Here is a 27296-nt window from a genome sequence, read left to right as displayed (position 1 = left end):
GACAGTAAGTTTTGGTCTTCATTTAAACTCCATAATTCCCTCTCATGAACGGCATTCTCCATCACAAGTCCTTTAGAATTGTCTTTGATTGGGGTGGCTAGGTGGCACAGTGGATAAAGCACTGGCCCTGGAGTCAGGAGTACCTGGGTTCAAATCCAGTCTCAGACACTTAATAATTACCTAGCTGTGTGGCCTTGGGCAAGCCACTTAACCCCATTTGCCTTGCAAAAAAAAACCCTAAAAAAAAAAGAATTGTCTTTGATTATTGTACTGCTGAAATGAGCAGGTCCATCATGGTTGTTCATCACCCCATGTTGTTGTTAGTATGTACATTGTTGAGCTGGTTCTGCTTACTTCTCTCAGCTTCAGTTCATGCAAGCCTTTCTAGGCTATTCTGAAATCCCATCCCTAAGGATTTCTTATAGAACAATAGTGTTCTATCACATACATAGACCACAACTTGTCCAGCCATTCTGCAGTTGATGGACATCCCCTCAATTTCCAATTCTTTGCCACCATAATACACGTACATGTGAGATTTTTACCCTTTTTTGTGACCTCTACAGGATACAGACTTAGTAGATTAGAGTTATTGCTGGATCAAAGGGTATGCACATTTTTATTGCCCTTTGGGCATAATTCCAAACTGCTCTTCAGAAAGGTTGGATCCATTCACAGCTCCACCAACAATGCATCAGTGTCCCAATTTCCCCACATCTCCTCCAACATTGATCATTTTCCTTTTTAGTCATATTAACCAATCTGAGAAGTGTGCCATGATACCTCAGAGATAGTTTAATTTGCATTTTCTTAATCAGAAATGATTTGGAGTAATTTTTCATATGACTATAGATAGCTTTAATTTCTTCATCAGAGGATTGCTTTTCAAATCCTTTGACCATTTATCAATTGGGGAATGATTTGTTTTCTTATAAATTTGACTCAGTTCTCTACGTATTTTAGGAATGAGGTCTTTGTCAGATACACTAGTTGTAATAATTGTTTCCTAATTTAATGAATTCCTTTTAATCTTGGCTGCATTGGTTTTGCTTTTGCAAAAAACTTTTCAATTTAATGTAATTCAGGAATTCTTAAATTTTTCTCCTAATCCATTTTCAATACCAGTTGTTTTTTGCTATGAAATACCTGACATTTCCTTTTCATTTTTTCAGCCTTCTCACTTGTCTTATTGGCTACTATTTCACAAATTCTAACTTTCAAGGAGTTTATTGCCTAAGCAGGACTTTGTACCCCTTGGACCAAGCTGTTAATCCCTTTTCTAATTATTTCTTCCATACTTTTTCCTTCATCATTTTTTCTTCTAATGTCTACACTTCATTGATTTAAAACATTTTCAACTTTGTTTCCCCTTCATTTCTTTCAAGAATTCTAGTTGAATTTGTGCCTAAGCTATGTTTTTTTTTTTTTGGGGGGGGGGTTGCTTGTAGATGGTTTAAGAGTCTTTTTCTTCTGTCTTTAGCATCACTATCACCATAATAGCTGTTTATACAGACTTCTTTTTTTGTCTCTGAACGCACCACCCTGTTTTAAGTCACAGAGGGGACTAGGGAGGAAACAGAGGTACAGGCTGGCATGAGAGATAAGGAAGGAGTGCCCACAGGTCCTAGCAGGGAGGAAATCCAGAAGCCAACAGAAGCTACAGAGATCTCTGTTCCAGCTTTTATAGAGAAATAACTACTGCAGAAATCCCAGCCCAGAAAGTGTTTTCTAGGTTTGTTTAGAGGAAGTTTTTTTTTTTTTTGTGGGGAAGAGGGAAGATCATTATCAGGGCTCTGTAATATTCCAGGGCCTTGTATAATTTGCACAATATGAATTCACAAAAAGGAATATTTGAAAAATCCCATCTCTTAAGGGGAATCTCTCTCTTCTGCCTGGACTCTGGCCTGGACTTCCCTGATTTAAGCCATGCCAAGCCTCTGGAATTTATTGAATGTGACAATGTAAACACTAGAGATATACATCTGCATAAGTATTTTATATATATGTGTGTGTGTGTGTGTGTGTGTGTGTGTGTGTGTGTAAATATGTGTATGTATAGTCCTTGCGCTTAAGAGATGGAACATAAACTTTATTAAACATTATTAAAATTTAAATGTGGTCTAAATTTCATAATTGAAATGACGTAAGAAATAAGTAGCTTAAACAGAGAAAGGCTGAAATAACACCACATTTTTTAAAGAGCAGTGTTCAAACAAACCTGCAATCAATGAGAGAAAGAGGAATAAGGAATTCAGACTCAAAATGGGAACCAAATCATATAGAATGAGTGGGCCAAACAACAAATACTAATGTCTACAGGAAATGGTTTGAGGAAATAAGGCATAGTGGATTGGCCTTGCAGTCAGGAAGAACTCAACTCACCTGAGACACACACATTTTCCTCAGCAGGCCCCCCAAAAGCCTCCCTGGGCCACAGGCTCCCTAAGGAGATCTTAGAATGCAGTTGTCTGCATTTGAAGAGAAAGCTTCATGGTTGGCTAATACCAAAAAAATCACAGAATCAGACAGAAAAATAAAGGGAAATGATAATGAGACAGCATATAAACATTTGTGTGCACCATGTCAAATGGTCCGTGGGGACTGGGTCTCAGAGTGAAAAAAAAAAAAAAGGAAGAAGGAAAGGTGTAGGAAATTTCACAAACACAATTCTGGTTGAATTAGGGGGAATTTTCCCCCCCTTTTTGTAAGGCAATGGGGTTAAGTGACTTGCCCAAGGCCACACAGCTAAATAAATATTAAGTGTCTGAGGCTGGATTTGAACTCAGGTTCTCCTGACTCCAGGGCCCCCAAGGGGAATTTTTTTATCTCAAAAAGATCACCAAAAAAGATCAGACTTAAGTATCTGATTTTAAAAACAACACCAACACTGGGAAATCAATAAATGAACAGTCTCCAAACTAGCACAAAAGTAAATAATCCTGAAAAATAAAATGAAAATACTATTTAAACTGACAAAAATAACAAAAAAAAAATTAGTGACAAGTGGAGAAGAAATATACTGTTTGATCCATTTACCAAATTACATGCCCAGACTCAGAAGCTTTCTCAGCCTAACTCCAATCCTGGAAGATTCCTTTCTTCCTTCCTCCAACTCCAGATGGCTTTCTTCACCCCCCCAGCCCTTTCTCAGTCCTCTCCCCAATTTCTTCTGTGAGTGGCTGCCCTCTGAGGCTCTCTCCTAGTCATCTGTCCACAGCTTGCCTGGACTTCATTTTTGTCTGTTTTATTCTAAAGGTGCCTCCACCAGGAGAACAGAAGCCCCTTGAGGGCAGGGTCACGTTTTCCTTTCTTTGTGTCCCACAAGGCCTAGAAAACAGTAGATGCCAACTAAATGCTGAATGATGAGGAGGAGGTGAAAGAGCAGGTAAGGCTTTGCAGCTTTAACCCTGGAGAATGGAAGGATGGGGTGTTCTCCACCAGAGTAGGGCTGATTGGGGTGGAAGGTAAAGCGTGCTGCTTGGGAAATCACTCCCTGCAGGCATGGCCCGGAGGGCCTGGAGGAGTCCCTCTTTTAGAGATAAGATAAAGGCCCAGCTTTTCACTGCCCCATTCAATGTGCATGTCTAACCAGACCAAGTTCACAGGGGCCCTCACAGTCACAAAGAACTCCAGGGGTGTATGTGTGTGTGTGTGTGTGTGTGTGTGTTGTGTGTATTGTTTGCATGTGTTAATGTGTGTTGTATGTACAAGCATGTAATGTATTGGACATATATACATGTGCGTTGTGTGAGGCCATGTGTGCATTGGTCTGTAGGTGTCACTCAGCCTGGGCATGAGGAGCTCTCTGAGGGATCCAAGACCAGTTCCGGGGTTGCATTCTGAAACTTCCCTCTCTCACTCTGGGATGTGACCTTTGGCCAAGTCAATAGAGCCTTATCCCTCCCCTACACACTATGAGCCTGCCAGTGACTTCCCTGTCTAGTGGTTGACATCCCTCTGAGCTGGTCTGAATGCCAGGCCCTTCCTCATCCACCCCCTTCACCTGGACTCTTCCAGGCCTCTCAGTCCACAGACTGGCTTGGCAGGAGGGTGACTGCAAGGGGACCCTTTGCTGGCACTGGGATCGGGACACTGCTGCCTTGTCCATACAAAGTTATAGGTCACAGTCCCAGATACAGGAGGAAGCTGGTAGCTGTAAAGGAACCAGGTCATAAATGTGCATAAGGCAGGAGAACAGTGACTTAAATCCATCCTTAGCACCAAACACTTCTAGACTCATAGAGCTAGCTCTTAAATAGCAACAAGAAAGGCCTGAAGCCTGGGACAGTACTACCCCCCCCCACCCCAGGAGAAGAGTCTAATCATAACATAAAGGCAGGAAATAGATGAAAAAATTAGAAACAATACAAAAAGAACCTGACTGCTACAAATTACTATGATGATAGGGAAGATCAAGAAACAAACCCAGAAAAAAGACACTGATGTCAAAGAAACAAAAAGAAAAATATGAAAGAAAAATATGAATAGCCCTACAAGAATTCCTGGAAGAACTCAAAAAAAAAGGAGGCAAAAATGGGCAAAGAAATGCTAATGATGCATGAAAATCATAAAAAGAGTCAAAAGCTTGCTAAAAGGGAAAAAAAATCACTGAAGAAAACTTAAAAAACCAAATAGAAAAAGGAGCCCAAAATCTCACTGAAGAAAATAATTGCTTACAAATTAGAACTGGGTAAGTGGAGGCTAAAAAGCCATAAAATACCAAGATACAATAAACAAAATCAAAAGAATGGAAAAAAAGGGGAGAAAATGTGAAAAATCTCATTAGAAAAACAACCTGAAACAAAGGTTGAAGATAAACAATTATAGAATTATTGGACTGCTTAAAAAGTCATGATCAAAAAAAAAAAAAAAAAGAAGCCTCAAACATCATATCTCCAGAAACCATCAAGGAAAGGTGCCCTGATATCCTAAAACCAAATAGTAAAATAGTAATAGTAATAATGATGATGATGATGATGATGATGATGATGACGATGACGATGACGATAATCTCCCCTTAAATGAAAATTCTTAGGGATATTAAAGTCAAATTCCAGAGCTCTCTAGTCAAAAGAGAAAATACTGCAAAGAGCCAGAAAGATGCAATTCAAATTTCATAAAAACCACAGTCAGAAGAACAAAACACTTAACAGCTTCTACATTAAAAGATTAGAGAATTTGGAATATGAGATTCTGGGAAGCTGGGATTACAACCAGGAATAATCTATCCAGCAAAACTAAGGATAATCTTTCAGGAGGAAAATGAATATTTGATGAAAGAAGACTTTCAAGCAATTCTGATAAAAAAGATCACAGTGGAACAGAAAATGTGACTTTCAAATATAAAACTCAAGAGATATAAAAAGACAAATAAGGAAAGAGACATCATAAGGGATTCAATAAGGTTAAAATGTTTACAATCCCATATGGAATGATGATAATTGCAACTTCTAAGAATTTTATCATTATTAGGGCAGTTAAAAGGAGTATAAATGGACAGAGGGCAGAGGACTATGATGGGAATGATTTCACAGAAATGACATTAAGGAATGAGAAGGAGGGATGACCTGGGAAAAGGGAATAGAGGAAGAATCCATAAAAAGTATGTAAGGAAGAGCTTTTATAATGGAGGAGAAGCTGGTATTGGGGGATGGCAGGTCACTCTTGATCCTCTCATCACAACTGGTTCACTGAATAGCATACACTTAGGTCTAAAAGTGACCCACAAGGAAGAAGAGGAGGGGAGGAGAGGAATAAGGTTGAAAGAAAAAGGGATGGGAGGAGACAGGGAGAGAAGCAAACACTAGTGAGGGGAGAGGGAGAGAAAAAGAAATGGAAAAATGGGGGGAAAAGATGGAAAGAAATGCACAATTAATAAACATAACTGTGAATAGGAACGTGATGAAGTCATCCATAAAATGGAAGCAGACAGCAAAATGGATTAAAAACCAAAATGCAAGAAACATACTTGAAACTGAAAGATACAAATAAAGTAAAAATGAGGGGCTGGAGCAGACTCTATTACGCTTTAGCTGAGGTTAAAAAGAAAAGCCAGGTGACCACTATAGTCTAAGCCAAGCAAAAGTAAAAAAAGATTCAATTAAAAGAGATTAGCTGGGAAATTACATTTTACTAAGAGGTATTATGGACAATGAAATAATATCAATACTGAACATCGATGCACCAAATGCCATATCATCCAAATTATTAAATGAAAAATTAAGTGTTACAGGAGGAAATAGGTGGTAAAACCATACTTATGGGGAATTCAACCTTCCCTCTCATAGAACTAGATAAATCTAACCACAAAATAAGCAAGAAAAGACACTAAGAAGTGAAGAGAATTCTTAAAAACTTAGATATGACAGATCTAGGGAAAACTGAAATTCTTTTTTTCTCAGCTGTTCATAGTACTTTCAAAAAAAGTGATCATGTATTTGGTCATAAAAACCTCAAAACCAAATGCAGAAAAAGATATATTAAATGTATCCTTTTCAGTTCATGATACAATAAAAGTCCATTTCCTAAAAGGTTGTAGAAACATAAGATAAAAACTAAATACTCTAATATCAAAGAATGAGTGGATAAAAGAAGAAATTATAGAAACAATCAACAATTTCATTTAAGAAAATGACAATGATGAGGTAATATTAAAAAAACTGATGGAATGTAGTCAAAGCAACACTTATGTGGAAATTTATATATTTAAATGCTTATGTTAATAAAATAGAAAAAGAACAGATCATTGAGTCAGGCATGCAAGCAAAAAGAAACAACTGGAAAAAGAACAAATAAACACTAAATTGGAAATTCTGAAAATCAAAGGAGAGATTAATAAAAACTGAAAGTAAGAAAACCACTGAATTCATGAGTAAAACAAGGAGCTGGGGGGAAAATGTACAAAACAATGAAATAGAAAAACCATTAGTTAATTTTTAAGAAAAAGAAAACCAAATTACCAGTATCAAAAATGAAGAAGAGGAAATCCACCACCAATGAGAAGAAAATTAAAGCAATTATCAGGAAGTACTTTGTTCAATTATATGCCAATAAATTTCATAATCTAAGTAAAATAGGTGAATATTTACAAAAAAATATAAATTGCCCAGATTAACTGAAGAGAAAATAGAATACCTATATAACCCTACCTTAAAAAAAGAAACTGAACAAAGAATCAATGATCAGATGTATTCACAAGGGCATTTTACCAATTAAAGAAAAATTTATTTCAATTTCATATAAAATACTTGAAAAAATAGAAAAGGAAGGCATCATATCAAATTCCTTTTACAGCACAAGTATAGTGTTGATACCTAAATCAACAAGAGTTAAAACATAGAAGGAAAACTATAGGTCACTTACCCTAATCTTGATGCAAAAAATTTACTTTAATACATCCCAAAGACATACATTATGACCAGGTGGGATTTGAAAATATAAGCATAAATGACCATATTCATAACTAAACAAATCATATGACTATCTCAATGGGTATATAAAAATCTTCTACTAAAATACAACACTCATGTCTATTAAAAACACTAGAAAGCATAGAAAAATAGAAGTTTCCTTAAAATATTAAGTAATATCTTTCTAAAACCATCAGCAATCATTATCTGTAATGAGAATAATAACCTAGGAACCTTTTCTCAAGATCAGAAGTGAAGCAAGGATGCCCATTATCACCACTCTTATTCTATATTGTACTAGCTATAGCAATCAGAAAAGAAAAAAGAAATTAAAGGAATTAAAATAGGGGAGGGGAAAAAAACCTACCATTCTTTGAAGACAATATGATAGTATACTTAAAGAATCCTAGAGAATCAACTAAAAAAGTATTTGATATAAAGAACAACTTTAGTAAGTTTCCACAGAAATCATCAACAATTCTACGTATCATCAAAAACGTCCATTTAAAATAATTTCAGACAATATGAAACACTTAGGAGTCTACTTCCCAAGACAAACCCAGGAACTATATCAGGGCTGTCTAACATGCAGCCCCCTGTGGGTTTCCTGAATGCTTTAGTAAATGAAGTTGAGCTACAGCAGAGCTCTCATTAAAATGGCATATCAAAATACATTGTCTCTCTTTTCAATATAAACTCAATTACAAAACACTTTCATACAAATAAATTCAGATCTAAACAATTAGAGAAATATTAATTGCTCATTGGTGGGCCAAGATAATATAAATAAAATGACTATTCTACCTAAATTCATTTATTCAGTGCCATGCCAATCAAATTCCAAAAACATTATTTTATAGAGATAGAAAAAAATTGCAATAAAATTCACTTAGACAAACAAAAATTCAGGAAATTAGGGGAACTGATGAAAAACAAAATATGAAGGAAGGTCACCTAGCAGTGTCAGATCTCAAATTGTATCACAGAGTGATCATCATTCAAACACCCTTGGTTCAGAATCAAGGGGTGGACAAGCGGACTGAATGAGATCCATTAACAAAGGAGTCAATGATCATAGGAACCTTGTGTTTTCACAAACCCAAAGATCCAAGATCTGGAGACGAGAACTTACTATACGGCAAACTGAAAAGTAGCTTGGCAGAGCCAAGGTACAGATCAGCATTTTACAGTGAGATGAAGTCAAAATGAGCACATGATTTAAATAAAACGGGTGATATGAACAAAATACTCTGTGGGGAGCACAGAGTGTTTCACCTGTCAGATTTATGGATAAGGGGAGAATTTATGACCAAAGAAGAGGTAGAGAACATTATGGGATATAAAATGGATAATTTTGATTAAATCAAATTTAAAAAGATTTTGCACAAACAAAACCAATATCCATGATTAATAGTGAAACTGGGAAAAAAAATTTATAGCAAGTTTTTCTGTTAACTGCTTTATTTCTCAAATATGTAAAGAACTAGGTCAAATTTGTAAGAATATGAGTCATTCCCTAATTTAGAAATGGTCATAGTACACAAAGAGGCAGTTTTCAGAAGAAGAAATCAAAGCTGTATGTGAAATATATTCTGAATATATTCTGAAATAATTCTCTAAATCACTGCTGATTAGAGAAATGCAAATTAGGACAATTATGAGGTATCACTTCCAACTCACACCTATAAGATTGGCAAATATGACAAAAAAGGAAAATGACAAATGCTGAAGGGATTTGGAAAAAAGTTACTGCTGGTGGAGTAGTGAACTGAACTACCATTCTGAGGGAAAATTTAGAACTTTGATAAGGTCTGTACCACAAAGAGATCAAAGAAAAGGACCCACATGTTTAAAAATGCTTAAATCAATTCTTTTTGTGGAGGTAAAGAATTGGAAATTGAGGGGATACCAATCAATCAAGGAATGGCTGAACAAGTTCTTGTATATAGCTGTGATGGAACATTATTGAGCTGTCAGAAATGAACAGCAGAACGCTCTCAGAAAAATCTGGTATCCAAGTACACATGACTGTGAGAAGATACAGCACTAAGCCATAACTGAAGTGAGATCCTAGAAGATTTTAAAATGGGAAAAGCTGAGAGGCAGCACATAGTGCCAGTCTGCTTAAGGAGGGACCAGAAACCCCTTCATCCCTGCCCCCATCCCCCACCTCCCTCACCTGTAGCAGGAGTTCTCCTTCCTGCATGTGGAGGTTGTCCTGCAGTCTGGCTCCACTGCTCTCCTGACTTTCATTCCGATCAGTCTGGGAAGATTTTAACGCAACTGTGAAAAGGGGGGAAATAAAAAGCATTTAGGATGAAGCAAAGTTTTCATTCTTGTATGTGTGTGTGTGTGTGTGTGTGTGTGTGTGTGTGTGTGTGTATACATATATATATATATGTATACACACATACATATGATGGTATACTTAAGAGAATCTGAGAGAATCATCTAAAAATCTCCTTGAAACAATTAACAAATTCAGCAAAGTAGTAGGATATAAAATAAACCCACATAAATGATCAGCATTTCTATATATGAACAACAAAGTTCAAGAGCAAGAGATAGAAAAAGAAATTCCATTTAAAGTAGCTGTAGACAACATTAAATACTTGGGAATTTATCTCCCAAGGCAAATCCAGAAACTGTATGAACACAATTACAAAGCACTTCTCACCCAAATAAAGTCAGCTCTAAACAATTGGAAAAATGTCAATTGCTCATGGTTAGGTCAAGCTAATATAATAAAAATGACAATTCCACCCAAATTAAATTACTTTTTTAAATTCAGTGCCATACCAATAAACTACTAAACAATTATTTTATCAAGCTACAAAAATAGTAACAAAATTCATCTGGAGCAACAAAAGGATAAAAATATCAAAGGAACTGATGAAAAAAATGTAAAGGAAGGTGGTTTAGCTGTAACAGATCTAAAACTATAATATAAAGTGACAGTCAGTAAAACTGCCTGAAATAGAGGAACGGATCATGGATTGAGACAGGTTCAAAAGAAACCACAGTTAATGGCTACGGCAATCTACTGTTTGGCAAATCTAAAGACATTAACTTCTAGGATAAGAACTCACCATTTGACAAAATTTTTTGGGAAAACTGGAAACTAGTATGGCAAAAACTAGGCACAGATCCACAGATCCCTATACCAAAATAAAGTCAAAATGGCTACAGGATTTAGATATGAAGTTCAACACTATAGAGTAATTAACAGACCAAGAAATATACCTTTCAGAAAGGGGAGAAATTTAGAATCAAGCAATAGAGAACATTATAAATTGCAAAATGGATGATTTCAACTATACTAAATTAAAAGGTTTTTACACTAATAAAGCCAATGCTGCCAAAATTAGAAAGAAAACAAAAAACTGGGAAATAATTTACACAGCTAGGGGTTATAAGAAAGGTCTCATTTCTAAAATACAAAGAGGATTGCAAGACATTTATAAGGTTACAAGTCACGTGGGCTACAGTGACCAGACCTGACGACTGAGGCAGGAGGCCATTCCACACCCAAGTTGGTTCTCCCCCTGGTCCTTCTCCTTCCATTTGCAGAGGCTCCACTGCATAGCAATCTTGGACTCCCTAGCACCATGGAATCTGGTCTGGGGAGATGAACCGGGGCCTCATATCTAAGGCCTGGAGTATTTTCCTGGGACTTTGCAACCTTCCTCTCCCAACAACTACAGTGGTCTGAAAGGCTGCTTGGAAGGCTCTTTTTTTAAGTGCTCTGGACCCAGTTCTGGTGGGCACCTTACCCTGCCCTAGAATGGCCTAGAACAGCTAGCTCTGTGACCCAGCATTTGCCTTATTCACTCTAACCTTCAGTAACTGATGAAATACAACAATAAAATTTTTACTGCCACAGATCCCAAAGCCCACCAGGCTTCATTCAGACACTAAGGGACCTTTCTGGTCCTATTCTTTTTCCATCTTGTTCTAAGTCCTTAGAGAGCAGAGACCTATGAAAGTCCTGTATGGCTCTGAGGCATCTCAGGCCTTTGGAAAAATAGAACAGAAATCATCAGAAAAATGATATCTAGTGAATTAAAAACAGCAAGGTTTGGCAAATACTTACAGAAGTGAGATTTTAGCCTCACCAATCTAGCCAATTATTGAAAAATAACACAAAATGTTCCTACCTAAATAATCAGGAGTGGGGGAAAAGTAAAACTTCAGGAAGAGAAAATGCAGTGGACATGTCAGCCTGTTGATCTTTAATCTTTTCCCCCTTGGTTTTTGCAAGGCAATTGGAGGGGGGGCTTAAATGACTATCCTTAAGTCTTCATTAAACATTGGGACCAATTAATTGAGTTCAAACTTGTTTTTAGTGGATGGAAGTCTGCTGCTGAGCCTTCCAAAATCAACTCACTCCTAGAATGGCCATGAATGCTCTATGAGAGAGAAGCGCCAGATTCATCGAATTGTAAACTAGGCTGCAAAAGACCAGAGTTTGGCAATACACTGTCAGATTTTGCTTCCCTGGATTGAAAAGCAATCCGCTGAGTCTCCACCAGCGGAGGAGTTTTTAAAAGGTAGAAGTCTAGAATAAACTCCAAGCGTCATTGCTTGAGCTGAGGATAATGGCAATGAATTGATAACATCTGGATTTTCCATGGATGCTAGCTACTGGAATTTTTAACAAATAGTGAGACAAATTAATGAGGGAAACTAAAGGGAGTAAATATAGTCCAAGTTTAACTTTTTCTTCAAATGTCAAAGACTTGAATCAAACAAGGATTCCTTGAGGGTCCTTTCTAGTCCCAGATCCAGGTCCCTTAATGGAAAGAAGCTGGGTCAGTGACTCCCCAAAGGACTGAGTTGCAGCCTGCAGTCTCTGGGCTCCCCTCAGGCATGACAGGACTTCATCACAACTCCAGGACCGCTTCCTGGCCTACCTCTAAGCCCTGGTACCAGAGTCAGTTTCTTCCCCTCCTTTTAGGTTCAATAAGGAGCCCTGATTACCTGTGTAGACCTCTGGGGACACTGGATCCTTCATTTAGAGCCGGAGAGGCTTTAGGGAACTTCTAGGTCAAATTCAGAGTTCAGTGGCTGGCCCAAGGACCCACAGGCATTAAGTGATATTTGAACTCAGACCCCTGGACTCCAAAGCCAGATGAGGAGGCTGTTACCTTGGAGCCCCCCATTCAATAAATAATAGAACAAGAGAAGTTTAAACCCCTCCCATTTACATCGCTGCCACATGTTTCATCACAGGCTCTCACACTGCCACGGAGGCTGGCTGGAAGAGGGAAAATCCATTCTGTAGAAGGAGTGTCTGCTTATATGTATGTTGGTCCTGCTGTCTAAGCTTCTCAAGGACAGGGACTGTCCTTCACTTTCCTCGGCGTCCCCAGAGGTTTTAAGGACATTTATTGGATGGCTATGTTCTGTCAGGCACCAGGATGCCCCACAATACAATTTCCACCTCTGAGTTCTCAGAATAAGCAACAGAGAAGATGAGGGCGCCTGATGGGCTGGATGCGCCAGAGCTTCCTCTGGGAGCATAGCATCCCTTCCTATTAAAGTTCTTGTTAGTGCTTTTCTGAAGGATTATGGGACAGGGTGTGCTATCAGCACAGGGCTCTTTCCCTTAGATGCTTAACTTAGTGAAGGTTTCTATTTGTGTGACCAGATCATCACTGGCCACCACTGCCGTGCCGGTCCTCGCAGCATTATTCAAGGAAGACACTTCCCGCCACGAACAGAAAGGCCTGGGCACTGCCCATCCACGAGGGGCTGCCAGAACGCAGACCCCGCTACTTCCGAGAAGCACTTTGACCTCTTGAGGTCTTCACTTGCTTAGAGTGATGTAAAGTGAGAGTTTACAACAGCAACAAAACTGCCAAGACTGAGGGCTGGTCACCTCCTGCCCCATGAGAAGTGCTTTGTCACACTGGGAAGAGAAATAACAAAAGAATCCAATATAGGATTCCCCTCGAACAGATTTTGTACAGCACTGCCACTCACCAACTCCTTCTGAGTATTTCAGGAGCTTCAGAAGAGTTTAAGGCTAGTTTTCCCATTCTATAGAAGAAGTTAAGGTAAATGAATTCAGAAAACCACTAATTGGAATCTTAGCACTTAGACTGACGAGCAGAACCAGGTAAACAAAATGTCCAAGGAGGACAGTGATGGAAATTTCCAAAGGAAATGGAAATCTCTTAAGCCCACAAGCATACAAAGAAAGGCAATTTTGGGAGAGCTCGGAGGTGGACAAAGAGACCAGAGAATAAGAGAGTTGAATCCATGGAAGCAAAAGGGTGTAGGGGAGGAAGAGAAGAAGGTTGAGCATTAGACCTGTGAAGACATTCTCAATCAACAGGTGAGACCTGGTGGAAGATGGAACAAAGTGGTCCAAGGAGGAGGGAGAAGCAGGTGGGGGTGGGGGTTGTCCTGAAGACCTAGAGAGAGCAAGAGATCCATTGTGGCAAAGTCCACAGAGAATTTGGGGAAATGAGGATGGAAATTCTGGAACAGCTTTGAACCTTGGCCTTGGGATGCAGATGCTGGATGGTTTCAGTTTGCCTTCCACCCTTGGCTGGCTGGTCAACAAGACTGGCTGTAGTCTCAAAATGGCAAGACCCGGGGCTCCTGTGGAGACAAGCTTCCCTCAATTTTACTAAGGGGTGAGACCCTATGGTACACGCAGCCTTTGGGGAATCAGTCCACCCCACATTGTGAGGCAGAAGAACCTAAATAAGGAAGCCTTTCCCATTGGGATGGGAGCTGCCAGGAAGGAGACTGCCTCTGGTGAGGAGGATCGAATTCAGAGCATTAGAAAGCTTCCTGCACCTACTGAGGTGGGCATCTGCCAGGGGCAGGCTGCCTCTGAGGCCATACCTGAACCCAGGTCTTTCTAACATTAACTCTGGCTCTCTATCCAACGCACTACACTATCTCTCATGAAATCTTATACCATGGAAATAAAATAAACCATGTAAGTCCAAATAAAAAAATCATAATGCAGATCTTTTAAAACATGCTCCCAGTTCACAATGGGGCATTTCCTCTTCTATGAGACCATGGCTTATTCCATATGGAGGAAATTAAAATGAAAATAAGTAAAATAAAACAAAAAATTGCACCCAAATGTATTTAATATCATGTTAATTAAGCACTGGAACAAGTCACCCAAATCCTAAGTGTTCTCAAAATGTAAATGGAGCTATGTGGGTAACTTAATAGGCCTGGCTCCTGAGGCTCAGTTATCACACTAGAACAATAATGGAGTCAGTGGTAACTAGCCTGGGGAGGCAGACAGGTGGGAGCTTTCCCTTTTCCTCTAAAGAAAGAACTTTTTGAAGTCAATGAGCAGAAACTTATGAGGTTCCAGGAGCCACTGAAAGCACCAAAGTGACATGGGCACTAGAAGCCAGCTCAGAGCAGACAGGATTCAGGAATTCTTCCTCCCTACAAAGGCCATCTCTGGACTGGACTCTGTCCTTCTCGCCCAGCACCCAGGATTTTCATTCTGAAAGGTTAAAAGCCTTTGCTGGGTCCCCAATTTTGAGGAGTAATTGGTCCTTGGTTGGACCAAGGCAGTTGTTTTACATACTTCCCTTTATACTTCTCCACTGGGGGTCTCATCAGTGTTCATGAATTCAATGTCCAGATGGTTCTCATATTTATTTATCTAGCCCTAATCTCTTTCCTGACCATTAACTTCACGTTTCCAATGACCTACTGATCATCTCAAACTGTACATCCCACAGACATCTTTTTCTATCTTTTTTTTTTTTTGGTGGCAAGGCTATAGGGTTAAGTGGCTTCCCCAAGGCCACACAGCTAGGTAATTATTAAGTGTCTGAGGTCACATTTGAACTCAGGTCCTTTTGACTCCAGGACTGGTGCTCTATCTACTGCAACACTGAGCTGCCCCACCCCCCAAGATATCTTAAACTGAACATGTCAAAATGGAAATCATGATTTCCAGGCCTTTTCCCACTAATACTCCATGTTTCCTATCTTCTCTATGATTGTGGAAGGTACCCCAGATGCCCATGCTTAAGACCCAGGAGACCTCCTGAATGTCTCAATCTCTCCGCATTGCACCCCATACCCCATCCAACCTGTTGAGTTCATCTCTGCAGCATCTTTCAAATATACCCCCCCATCAGGACCACATCACCTCATGTTTGTACTATAGCCAATAGCTGCTCCTGAGTGTCCCAGCCTGAAGTCTCTTCCACAGATCCAACTACCATAACTACCATACATCAATCAACCCCAAATCTTCAGCCATCACTTCTCTCACGTTCCATCCCCAAACTCCAATTCTCCTCTAGGCCTAAACACGGAAATGGGATGAGGATTTCCACTAAATTAAAATGTCTATGACTCTTCCCAACATCAACAGTTTCTAGTACTTTGTTTTTCTACATCCAGTGGCACCAGGAGTTCTTATGTCTTTGAAGTCTTATTTGAACCAAAAAGAAAACAGAGATGTCAGATTTTAAAAGCCTAATTAAGTTCGACTATAAAGCTAACCACTTAGTTACAATATGACCAAATATTGAAATATAAGTAACAAAACAAGTCATGTGAAGTTTCATTTCTGTCATGACATAAGCAAATAACATAAACTTAGGAGCATTAAATAATACATTTAAGTGAGAGAAATGCATCCCTAAATTAGTTTAGTCTAGCAAAGATGATGATAAATGATATTTTGAAAACTTCCAAGTTTACATCTTCAACATACCTCAATTCCACTGTCATTTATAGGAACCAGAACCGACTAGAACAGACCTCCCCCTCACAGACCACATTTGAACCTGGAGCAGTATATTGATGCTCTCCCTTCTCTGAGGTGAATGGCCCACTGTCCTGGGTGGCAGGAGCTCCATCATCACCACCCCAGGACAATCTTAGAAAGCAGAGAGGCCCAGAGACTCTCCATCATTGTCTCTTCCACTCCTCAACTTTTTAAAAATTTATTTACTTATTTGTTTTTTGCAAGGCAATGGGGCTAAATGCTGTTCCCAAGGTCACACAGCTGGGTAATTACTAAGTGCCTGAAGCTCGATTTGAACTCAGGTCCTGACTCCAGGGCTGGTGCTCTGTTCATTGCACCACCTAGCCACCCTACCTCTCAACTTTTAATGTCAGCTCTCCCAAATTTTTCATTGGATCTTTTCTTGCTCTATCAAACTTTCTTTGGTGCTCTCATCTGTTCCTGATGCTCTAGATACCTTGTCAGGAATCCCCACACCCAATTTTCCTCCAGAGCTAATCTCTATTGATGGAACTCCCCCAGACTCAGCCCCTGCTCAAGAGTACCCTGGACTTCCACACTGGGCCAAGCCCCTCCCCTCCAGACCTGCCGAGCATCATCCAGTTCAGGTGCTATCTACCCATCACAATCACCTCCCCATGCTCTGCATCACTCTTTCACACCACTGCTAGATTAAATTCCCTTATACATGTCCCTAATGTGATGGCTTTGGGCCCAGGACTAGGACAGGTGCTAGGGATAGGGTTAAAAATGAAATAAATCTCTTATGTGAAACATGAAAAAAGCAAATACGATGTAATTCAAGGAGACAGAGAGAGGTGGGGGAGGGAGGTCCTGAAAGGCATCCTCCAGAAGACATCATCTGAACTGAGTTCTGTGGGCAGCTGCGGATGCTAAGAGTGGTCCGAAGGTGCTCCTGAGGAGGGGTTGGCAGGATCAGATAACACCCTGGCAAGAGGGTGGAGAGGTACTAAGGCTAAAAGAATCATCTCTGTAAGGGGCATGACAGCCTCATAACTAAATCCCCTGGGGACATTCCTTCTCCTCATATCTCTGCGGGTGACAGCCTGTGTCACCAATGTCAGGGACGCATCCTGCCCCCTTGCCCATCCCAATGTGGAAATCTACCTGTCATGACAAACTCAGGAACTATATGCAAAAAATTACAAAACACGCTTCACACTGTTTAGAACTTCAGAGATCTAAATAACTGGAAAAAACATCAATTGCTCCATGGGTAGACTGAAATAATATAATAAAAATGATAATTCTGACTAAACATTTACTTATTCAGTGTCACGCCCATCAAACTACCCAAAAATTATTGGAATGAGATTGAAAAAATAATAAAATTCATCTGGAAGAACAAAAGGAAGAGACTCTCAAGGGAATTAATTTAAAAAATGACGAAGAGGAAAGCAGCCTGGCGAGGCCAAATCTAAAACTATATTAAAGCACAGCAGTTGTCAAAACTGTCTGGTTCAGGCTAAGAAATAGAGAGGTGAATCAGTAGAAATAGATCAGGCACACAAGACATGATAAGACATCAATGACCATGGCATTCCAGTGTTGGCAAACTCAAAGACCCCAGTCTCTGGAATATAAACTCACTAACAAAAACTGCTGGGGAAACTGGAAAACAATAGGACAGAAACTAAGCACAGACCAACATCTCACACTCTATATACCAAGATATGATACATGATAAAGGTGACACCATCAGCAAATTAGAATAAGGAATAATCTACCTGTCAGATCTTTGGAGAAGGGAAAAATTCATAACCAAGAAAGAGAGAGAGCATTATGAAATGTAAAACAGATAATTTTGAACATATTAAAGTTTTTGCACAAACAAAACCAATGCAACCAAGATTTCCAAAAAGGAAAGAAGAAACAATTTTTATAGCAAATAATAAAGGCATCATCATTACTCAAATATACAGAGAACTAAGGCAAATTTATAAGAATACAAGTCATTCCCAATTGACAAATGGTCAAAGGATGAGAAGAGGCAGTCTGCAGATCAAGAAATCAAAGTTTAATATAGGTATATGAAAAACTATTTTAAAATACTTATGATTAGAGAAATATCAAATTAAAATAATTCTGAAGTACTACCTCATATCTAATAGATGGTAAAAATGACAAAAAAAAAGGAAAAATGATCAATTCTGAAGGGGTTAGGGGAAAATTGGGAATGCATGCACTATTGTTGTGAATTAATCTAACCATTCTGGAGAGTACCTTGGAATTACATACAAAGAACAATCAAACTGGGCATACCCTTAGATCCAGCAATACCATTATGGGTCTGTATCTCAGAGATCATAAAAAGGGGAAAAGACCCATATTCACAAAAAATATTTATAGCAGTCTTTTCCATGGTGTCAAAATATTGGAAATTTAGGGGATGCTCATCGATTGGGGAATGGCTGAACATGCTGTGGTGTATGACTGTGCGCAATAAGAAATGATGCACAGGCCGACTTCAGAAAATCCTGGGAAGACTTGTCCAAACTGATACAAGCAGGAAACATTGTCACAGGCTCAGCAACACTGTATCCACAGACACACTAGATCCAAGACCAGTGCAAGGGGCCCAAGGCAAGAAAGCTGTCCACATCCTGATAAAGCGCAAATGGGCTCTGAATGCTGATCAAAGCCTATTTTTTTCCCCTTCCTTAACTTTTGTGTGATTTTCCCCCCTTTTGATCTATTTCTTCTTTTACAACCGTGATTAACATGGAAATATGTTTTGTATAATTGCATATATATATATATATATATATATATATATATATATATATATATATATATATATATATATATATGTATGTATGTATAACTTATATCAAAATGCTTACCATGTTAGGAAGAGGGAAGGGAAAGGCAGAAGAAAACTCTGGAGGTCAGAATCTTGTAAAAATGAATGTTAAAAATTATCTTGACATGTAAGTGGGAAAAAATAAAATACTATTGAAATAACATTATAAAGCCTTGCCCAGAATCACCCAGTTAGTAAGTGTCTGAGGCTGGATTTGAACTCTGGTCTTCTTTTTATTTTTTTGAGTTTTGCAAGGCAATGGGGTTAAGAGACTTGCCCAGGGTCACATGGCTAAGCAAGTATTAAGTGTCTCAGGTCAAATTTGAACTCAGGTCCTCCTGACTCCAGGGCTGGTGCTTTATCCACTGTGCCACCTAGTGATCTGACATTGAACTTTTGGTCTTCTTGTCTCCAGACCAAGAGCTCTGTGCACTGATCAACTCAGCCACTTGAAATGCTTTGAATTTGTCACTAATTAGCTACCTGTCCTCAGAGGAGACATTTCTTGTCTTGGATTAGTTTCCTAATCTGAATAACAAAGGCCTTGGGCTCTATGACATCTACAATCTCCTCCAGCTTTTAAAAGATTGTCCCTAGGCCAGCAGTCCTAGGATGTCTATTGATGTAGCTCTGCTGGTTTAACACCATGTACAATCATAGTGTCTGTTTATAATTCTATTCATGACTAATTTGTTAATTCAACAAACATTTATGAACTAGGCTAACACTCCCAAAATACCCCAGGAGAGCTGTGGTGCTGGCTGAGGTCGCAGGAGATGACGGGGTTGGTCTGAGATCCTTCAAACAGCTGGTGAAAGGAAAGGGACACCATAACTCCCATCCCTAACTTTTCACCTAGTCTTATTTCCTATATAACAACCTTACTAAGGGCCTTGGGAATGGGTGGCCATAGGATAGACAGTAGGAGAAAATTTATTTTCCATATATATTTATATTATACAGATATATAAAAAAGAAGAACAATGTTTCATATTCATTAGAGCAAAAAGTTAATCTGAGCAGAAGCCAAACAGAAGTAAGCACTTTTTGAAAAATAAGATGTAACTAATGAGTGACATTTCTCTAGTTCCCACTGATCAATCTTCCATCGTGGGCATGGTGTGCTTCGTTTTTTGTTTTGTAAACCATGCCCCGGGAGTATGGAGGTCACATCTGCCTCTGGGTGATGCCCAAGTCCACACCAGGATCACTTAGTCCAAGGTTTAAAGCTGGAAGGGCCCCTTGGAGCTTCTGACCCAAGACTGTTGTCTGCATCCTGCTCACCCTATTTGTCTGTCCTTCAATCTCTCCTCTTGCCCTGCTTGACTATCTTCTCCAGCAGTCTCACTCACTGGAAACATAGGTCCCAAGGAGCTTAGGCCTGACTCAGTCACCCCAGGGTGACAAAAGCAGCCCTGCATTAAGAGGCAGGAGACCTTGGTTCCTTCCCCCTCCCACAGCAGAGACAGGATAAAAAGAACCCTAGAAAGCAGATCTTCACAGACTTGAAGGATCTTGGATGATCCCTATCTACAAATATCTGCAGGGCTCTTGTGTGAGGAGGCCAGATGTGACTGGTAGGAAAATGAAGTAGAAGAAGGATGGGTACAATGAAAAGACAGCCAGTCTGGACTCCTCCATAAGCCTCTCAGAGGAGCCCTGAGACCTGCTGGGCTTCCATACACCAAAGGGCTCCCGCCAGAGGCTCACGGGAGGGGGCGGGGAGGCAAGCAAGTCTGAGAGAGGTGCCATGCGGAAGAAGAATCGGATTTAAAGGGCAGAAGATGCAGGAGACATCCATAGAAATGGAAAGGATAGAAGGGACACATGAATCTTGTGAGCCAATGGAAGTTCACCATCACACAGAAGACTCCAGGGAGGAGCCGGGAAGGGGGGGAGGGCAATCTGTCCCTTCCAATTTGGAGCTTCTGGGGGTCAATCCAACAATATATAAACTGTAACTAGGGACTGTTGGGCAATGACCTAACCTTTTGTTAGGACTGTAGCCACTCTGTTGGCAGGACTTCCTGCTACCTCTCTTCTATTATAAATAAATTACTTTTGCTCTATTTTGAGTATTTAAACATATAGGAATGGTTTTCATACAGAATAATGATGGTCATTTAGTCAACATTTAGTAATCTCCAGACACTAGGCTAAATTCTGGGGAAACAAAGAAAGCTGAAGACAAGTCCCCTGCTCTCAAGGAGCCCCCAGTCTAATAGGAGAGACAATATGCAAACAAACCATATATAAATAAGAGAGAGATACAGGGTCATTTTGAAATGATCACCATGGAGAAGGTGCCTGAATTAAGGGCACTGGGAAAGGCCGAGCCATGAAGGAAAGTCTGAGGCTGAGTCTTGTGTGGTGGGCCTGGGAGGTCATCTAGGAAACAGACCCAGAGTGCATCTCTCTAGGTACAGAGGGGAAGATGCAGAGATGGGCAGGAGCTGGTGGAAAAGGCAGGGGTTTTCTGTTTGATTCTGGAGTTCATGTGGGGGAGGAGGACAGGTGACATGATAGAATTTCAAGGAAGGGCCATGCCTGCCAATCGATGCCAATGGTGTCACCACATAATCTACCTGCTCCTCTCACCGACCATCCTTCACTCTTAGAATCACTCCCCTTCCAAGACTCATTTCCCACTTGGCCTTCACCATGTCCCTTCTCTAGATGTAGATATCTCCCATACATCCATGGATTTCCACTGGCTCCTCCATTGGTTCCCCCAGTGGAACCTGAATGTCTTGAGAGTGAGGGTTAGTACTCCCTTTCTCCATGTCCCCAGACCTTGGAACAGATCTCCAACACACAGATCCTCACTTCACCGAAGTGATCGACTCGAAAAGCATCATCCTAAAAGAGGCCCACATTCTCAATCCCTTGAACTTGTTTGCTGGAGCTTGGCCTTGGCTCGGCCATATATCATTAAGAAATACGCCCTGGTTAGAGTAATACCAAAGCAGGACTGCAATCCAGAGGAATGCACAAGCTAAGCATTAGTGTAAACACAAGAGTTCTCTTCTGTAAAACCTGATGAACTGGGAATGAACTGTGAAAGCTGCCCAAGAGAGTTCCAGAAAGAAAAGAGAAAGAGCTGCCACTTTTTATTTCCGATGAAGAGTCAGGAAAGAACAGGACAATAGAAAGGTCCAATAATGGAACAGTTTCAGAGTCCCTTCCCCCATAAACTACTTCAAGATTTTCAAAACTTTTCATTTCTCCAATATATAGGTGCCCTGGGGCACTTTCCTAGAACAATAATTCTATTAAATCCATAAGGTGGGAAATGTACCCCAATTCCTCCTTCATTTCCCCAAAGTCAGAACTATTATTCTTAAAGTCAAATGCTCCCCAGAGATTGTAAGACTTTAAAAATAGATAATTCTGGAAAACAAGTGAGGAGGAAGCTATAAAAAGTCCATCAAGGTAATAGGCATGCAACGAGTCACAAGACCAGATCACTCCAGAAAGGCCCATTTGGAAGACACCTAATATTTCTAGCTCAAAAGAACAGTTGCGAAGCATTCTGATTTTTAAATTCATTGCCAGTCTTTAAAGGATTTCCTACAAGCTCCATTCCCCACCCCTGTTTAAGCAGTCTCAATTAGAGGATCAAGAAAATCAATCCAGCTGTGACTAATTAGCAAAGACAGATTAGCCCTTTTGGATTCTTGGAGGCTGTTCTGTTTACTGGCAAAGTCCAATTAAAGTTGATGCTATAACATATAACATGATGTGTTTAAAATTAAACAACAGTTTAGGAAAAGATGAAGAATTTCATTTCAAGTTGATGATACATCATTCTGGTTTTCTTTAGAAAGTGTGGTTTGAAAGCTCTTGGATTTCGCAGGGGTGTGTGGGGTAGCACTAATGACATATTCCACTGCCCCTTTACATCTGAGCAGAGGGGCTCATCCAGACTTAACGGAGGCAGGAGAGTTCCAGGACTTCTATTACCTTAGATTAGAGTCAAGAATGATGGTGGAGCTAATTTCTGAAATGAAGGCAGTTGGTCTTTGCCCACCAGACTCCTCATCAGGTCTCTCTACCTTAAGCCTTTTAAACTTGTTAGAACCTACAAAGATCATTGACCTCAGCCCTGAGGACCCCCAAATCCTTCCTTAGGCCATTCCAAGGCAGGGGAGAAGAAATTCAGTGGAGAATATCATCAGCATTATTTCTTGATTACTCTGATGTGGAAATATAATGATGGTTCAAGTCCATGGTGAATCTAAACCATGGCCTGTTCCTAAAAGTGAAATGAGGTAGAAATGTCTGAAATATCCTAAGATACCTTAATAGCAATCACAGTTACTAGCCACTGTCTACCTCCTGTGTAAAAATCTGTTTCTATTCTTGGCCTGAATCACTTTAAAGAAGCAAAATATTCATTCCTGCATGAAGACAAATCCTTTTATGGCTCCGAATAGATCAGGGACAGAGCAAGTCAAGATTTGGTGAACATTACTTCACTTTTTCTAAACATATTCTGCACACACCCATAGCCTTGGATCGTGAAACTTCTCCTCCATCTGTGGCCTATTTGGGGGTCAGTCCTCTCTGGAGGGCCTGGGGGGATGGTTCTGCCTTTTCCCTCCACCAATGGATCTTCCTTTACTGATTATTCTCAACTCCCTTGCCATCTTCCTTGTTGAACTACTGCCCTGGTGGAGATCTGGCTCTATATAATTTCTGCGGATTCTACCAAGAAGGAAGGATCTCCCTGGATGAAGACGAGTCTGTCATCCAATTTCCAGACCCTCCTGGCTCTTCTGAGAGGCTCATTAACCAAGGTCAGGCACCTGGTGACCAAGTGTTCATCCATGGGGACTCATGGCCACTGTCTATCTCAAGTTTGAAGGAAGGATGTTCTCTGTATCTCTGGAAATTATCCAAACTGACCAAATCACAGATTTCTGAGAACCTTCGAGATAAAGGACAAAAGAAATGATTTTCAAACTAATAAAATATAACCAAATGGAGACTACAAAGTCAGGGAACGAGAGGGAGAAACAGAAAAAAAAAAAGTGAAGAGAAAACCAAATGCCTTAGAAGGAGAAGCCCAAGACAAAGTTGCAGGGATGGGGTGGGGGTGGGAAGTCACAGGATGATGGCTTTCGGTAATTGGGAAGCAGGACTGTTGGGAGCATCCTGTGTCATCCCAGGTATGATGGGGGCAGAAGGGGAGAAGAGCCTGCCCTGAGACAGTGACAGCTCAAGAATGAATTACCAAAGGCAGTAACAGCCTTTGAGAGTCAGGGATCAGGGCAAGGACCCTCCCAGTTAGCCCAGGTCACCCCTCAGAGCAGATCCCTGGATGCCTGTCATACAACCCTCAAGCTTTTAGGTCTGGTACCAGACTTCTGGGTCTCCCTGCTTCTGATCTCCCCAGTCCGGTCGCCACCCACCCACTGGGTGGGTATTTCTAAAGCCCAGACTCGGCTGTGTCATTCATTCCCTGCCCTAGCAAGAAGGTCCCTAGTGCCTCAGAGATAAAGACCAATTACCGACTCACAACAGTCCTGGCAGGAAGGTACTATCACCATCCTTGTTTTACAGTTGAGGAAATGAAGGCAGACCAGGGTGAAGGAATGGGTCCCGGATCACACAGGTAGTAAGTTTTTGAGGGTGGATTTGAACTCAGGTCTCCCTGATGACAGGCCTGGAGCTCTTATCTATTGAGCCATCAAAGCTGCCTCCAGTTTAGGCCCTTCAAGTTCTAGATTGTGCTGCCCCAAATCCCTTTCAAGCTCTCCTGGTCTGCTGAAGGGTCCCCAGACTCAGTGTATCCCGCCCAGAGATAGTGCCTCTGGGAACCCTTTCAAGGGGCCTTTACTGATTTTCCCCCAGTGGTCGGGGCCTCCCCAAAAGAACTGTGTGCTTCTGCGGCATCTGTTTGCAGCCCCTGCCCCAGCTTTTCAGGGCAGAGACTGTGCTGGTTTTGTATCTGCACGGCCCTCCCACCCTCCCCCAACTCCCCCTGCCCTAGCCCAGGGCCTGGCACGTAAACATTAAGTGATCTCTATGTTTAGAATCCACACATTTGTTGTGATGTGCTTTGTGGAAAAAAAAATAAAACGTTTGGCTGAGGACTCAGTTGTAAACATATACTGAGAAGAGAGAGGAGGAGGGGAGGGGAGAGCGAAGAGAGAGGAGGGAGACAGAGGGGAAAATGGGGGGGAGAGACTGAGTGCAGAGACAGAGGGGAAAATGGGGAGGAAGACAGAGGGGAGAGAAGAGAGAATGGGAACAGAGACAGAGGGGGAGAGGAGAGACAAGAGGGGAGAATGGAGGGGGGGGAATGGGGACAGAGACAGAGCAGAGACAGAGGGGAGAATTCAGAGAGAGAAACGAGAATGGGAAGAGACTGAGGAGAGAGAAACAAAAGGGAGAAAGGAGAGAGAGAGGGCAGCCACATTCTGGAATGTAACACCCAGACTTTTACCCAGTAGCCTAAGGTTCCATTAAAGGCAGAGGCCTATGGTTTTGGTCTCTTGCCATACCTCTAGCCCAGGCACGAGCAGGTAGGACAGATCTAGGGGCAGAAGCTGCAGTTGCACTGGTACAAGGTGAGTTACTTAGAGCCCTGAGAGTGGCCGTTCACCACAGTCAGAAAGGGTCAGAGACGGCACCCGAACCCAGTTCTTCCTGGCTCTGGGGACCACTCTGTAGTCACTAGATTATGCTACTGTTCAAGAAATAAATATACTTGTCTGAATTGACATATAGGTTCAATTTAAGGTTTAAATAACAAATCAAAGACCAGTGCTTACAAGCAAAACTGAATCAAAATGATTAGGGAAATCATAGATTTTTCTTCCTTTTTCGTAAAATGTCACAGAAATGCCAATCTGCACATAAATGTGTGTGTGTGTGTGTGTGTCTTATACAAACACCCAGACACCCAGACACTACATATATTATAATATGAATTTCTGTTACAAAAGTCTAAGCCTAAGTCAAGTGCAAGTGAATCAAAGATATTCTGAATTTCTCTGGCTGCCAGTGTCCTGGCTCAAGGCTGCTCCCAAATGTTCTGAAGTTCTAGTCTAGAGTGTCTTCTGGGGAAGTTTTAGGAAAGGATGAATGAATCTGATTAATTTAGAACCCCGTGTTCCTTTTTAGAAGCCCATAGCAGAGCAGATCAGTGCCACGAAACTTGGCGCCCCATTCACTTTGGATTATTTCAACTAAGAATATATGAATTTATTTTCTTGGAAAAATATCTATTGTTATAGCAAAAACTTGGGTTTCCTTTTTAACAAGATCATATGATTACTCGTTTATATTTTCTTTCCGCAGGAATTCCCACACCCCCTGTTTGCATCCTGTTATTCACTTGGTGCTTCCCTTCCCTCCCGACTACAATTTCCCTGCTCAGGCTGGGCTATTTGCAGTCATCGCCATCGCCGCAGCCATCGCCATCGCTGCAGCCATCGCCATCGCCGCAGCCATCGCCATCCACACTCCCCAGGTAAAGGGCACATCAGTAACATCTACATCTCCTCTTTGGGCCAGCATCCTCCAAACTTTAAAATCCCAGAGGAAGGCAGACTTTGTTTCCCTTCTTTTTCATTTAGTTTTGTCTCCTTGAGAAAAGTCTGCAAGAATTTGTATGTGTGATAGACACATAATCACAACCCTTCAGGTAGGAAGACCACAGATGTGGGACCCAGTCATACTGAGAGTTTGCCTGGATAAATGATGTTCTCCCAGAGCTGCTGGTACAGTGTCACCGGCCAGACTGTGCTGAGGGCTCCCCAAGGCCTGCTCTTGTCTCATCAGCCTGCCACAATATCCCAATCCCCATAAGACTAACACCAAGCCACCAAAAACAGAATTAGGAGCATTTTGCAAGTGCTCCCAGACATCTTTGAGACAAGAGAAAATTCTTCTATGTTTAGGTGACAAGTCAAACTGATGCTCAAAGTAAAGTCTGTTGGGTGCATTGAGTTAGAAATGTGCATTGCTGCGAGTTAGAATTTACGGCTTCCATGTTAGAATGGAATCAGTTTGAAAGATAACTCAGTCTTAACCATTGCAAAATAGACGCCATCGCTGCAAGACACTTTCTATGAAAACAAGATGGGAGACAAGTAGCCCAGATGGTGCTGTGACCCCTGCCAAACATCTCGACCCTCTACAGTTGCTGAGCCCGGGCCATCCTGTGGGCAATCCCTGAGGTCCTGGGGGGTCAATGGAGCAAAACACAACTCCTGGGTTTGAAGTGAGGTCACACTCAGATATATAGCTCCACACATATGCTTATGTATGTTTGCATGGTTTTTTTTTTTTTTAACTATTT

The 27296-nt window shown here is 40.8% G+C and overlaps 1 protein-coding gene across 2 annotated transcripts in view; it reads right to left on the bottom strand.

Moving 5' to 3' along the window:
- The window catches only part of AHR (aryl hydrocarbon receptor), a 59984-nt gene that overhangs the window by 18618 nt on the left and 14070 nt on the right, over positions 1-27296 (bottom strand). For both annotated transcript variants that reach the window (XM_074195424.1, XM_074195423.1), the window contains one exon: positions 9589-9692. In XM_074195424.1, coding sequence (XP_074051525.1) covers positions 9589-9692 — 104 coding nt within the window. The remainder of the gene's footprint in view (positions 1-9588; positions 9693-27296) is intronic.

This window comes from Macrotis lagotis, chromosome 7 (assembly GCF_037893015.1).
Source record: "Macrotis lagotis isolate mMagLag1 chromosome 7, bilby.v1.9.chrom.fasta, whole genome shotgun sequence".
NCBI classification, from domain to species: Eukaryota; Metazoa; Chordata; class Mammalia; order Peramelemorphia; family Peramelidae; genus Macrotis; species Macrotis lagotis.
The sequence above is the reverse complement of the archived record's forward strand: the minus strand, read 5'-3'. Positions and strand labels throughout refer to the sequence as shown.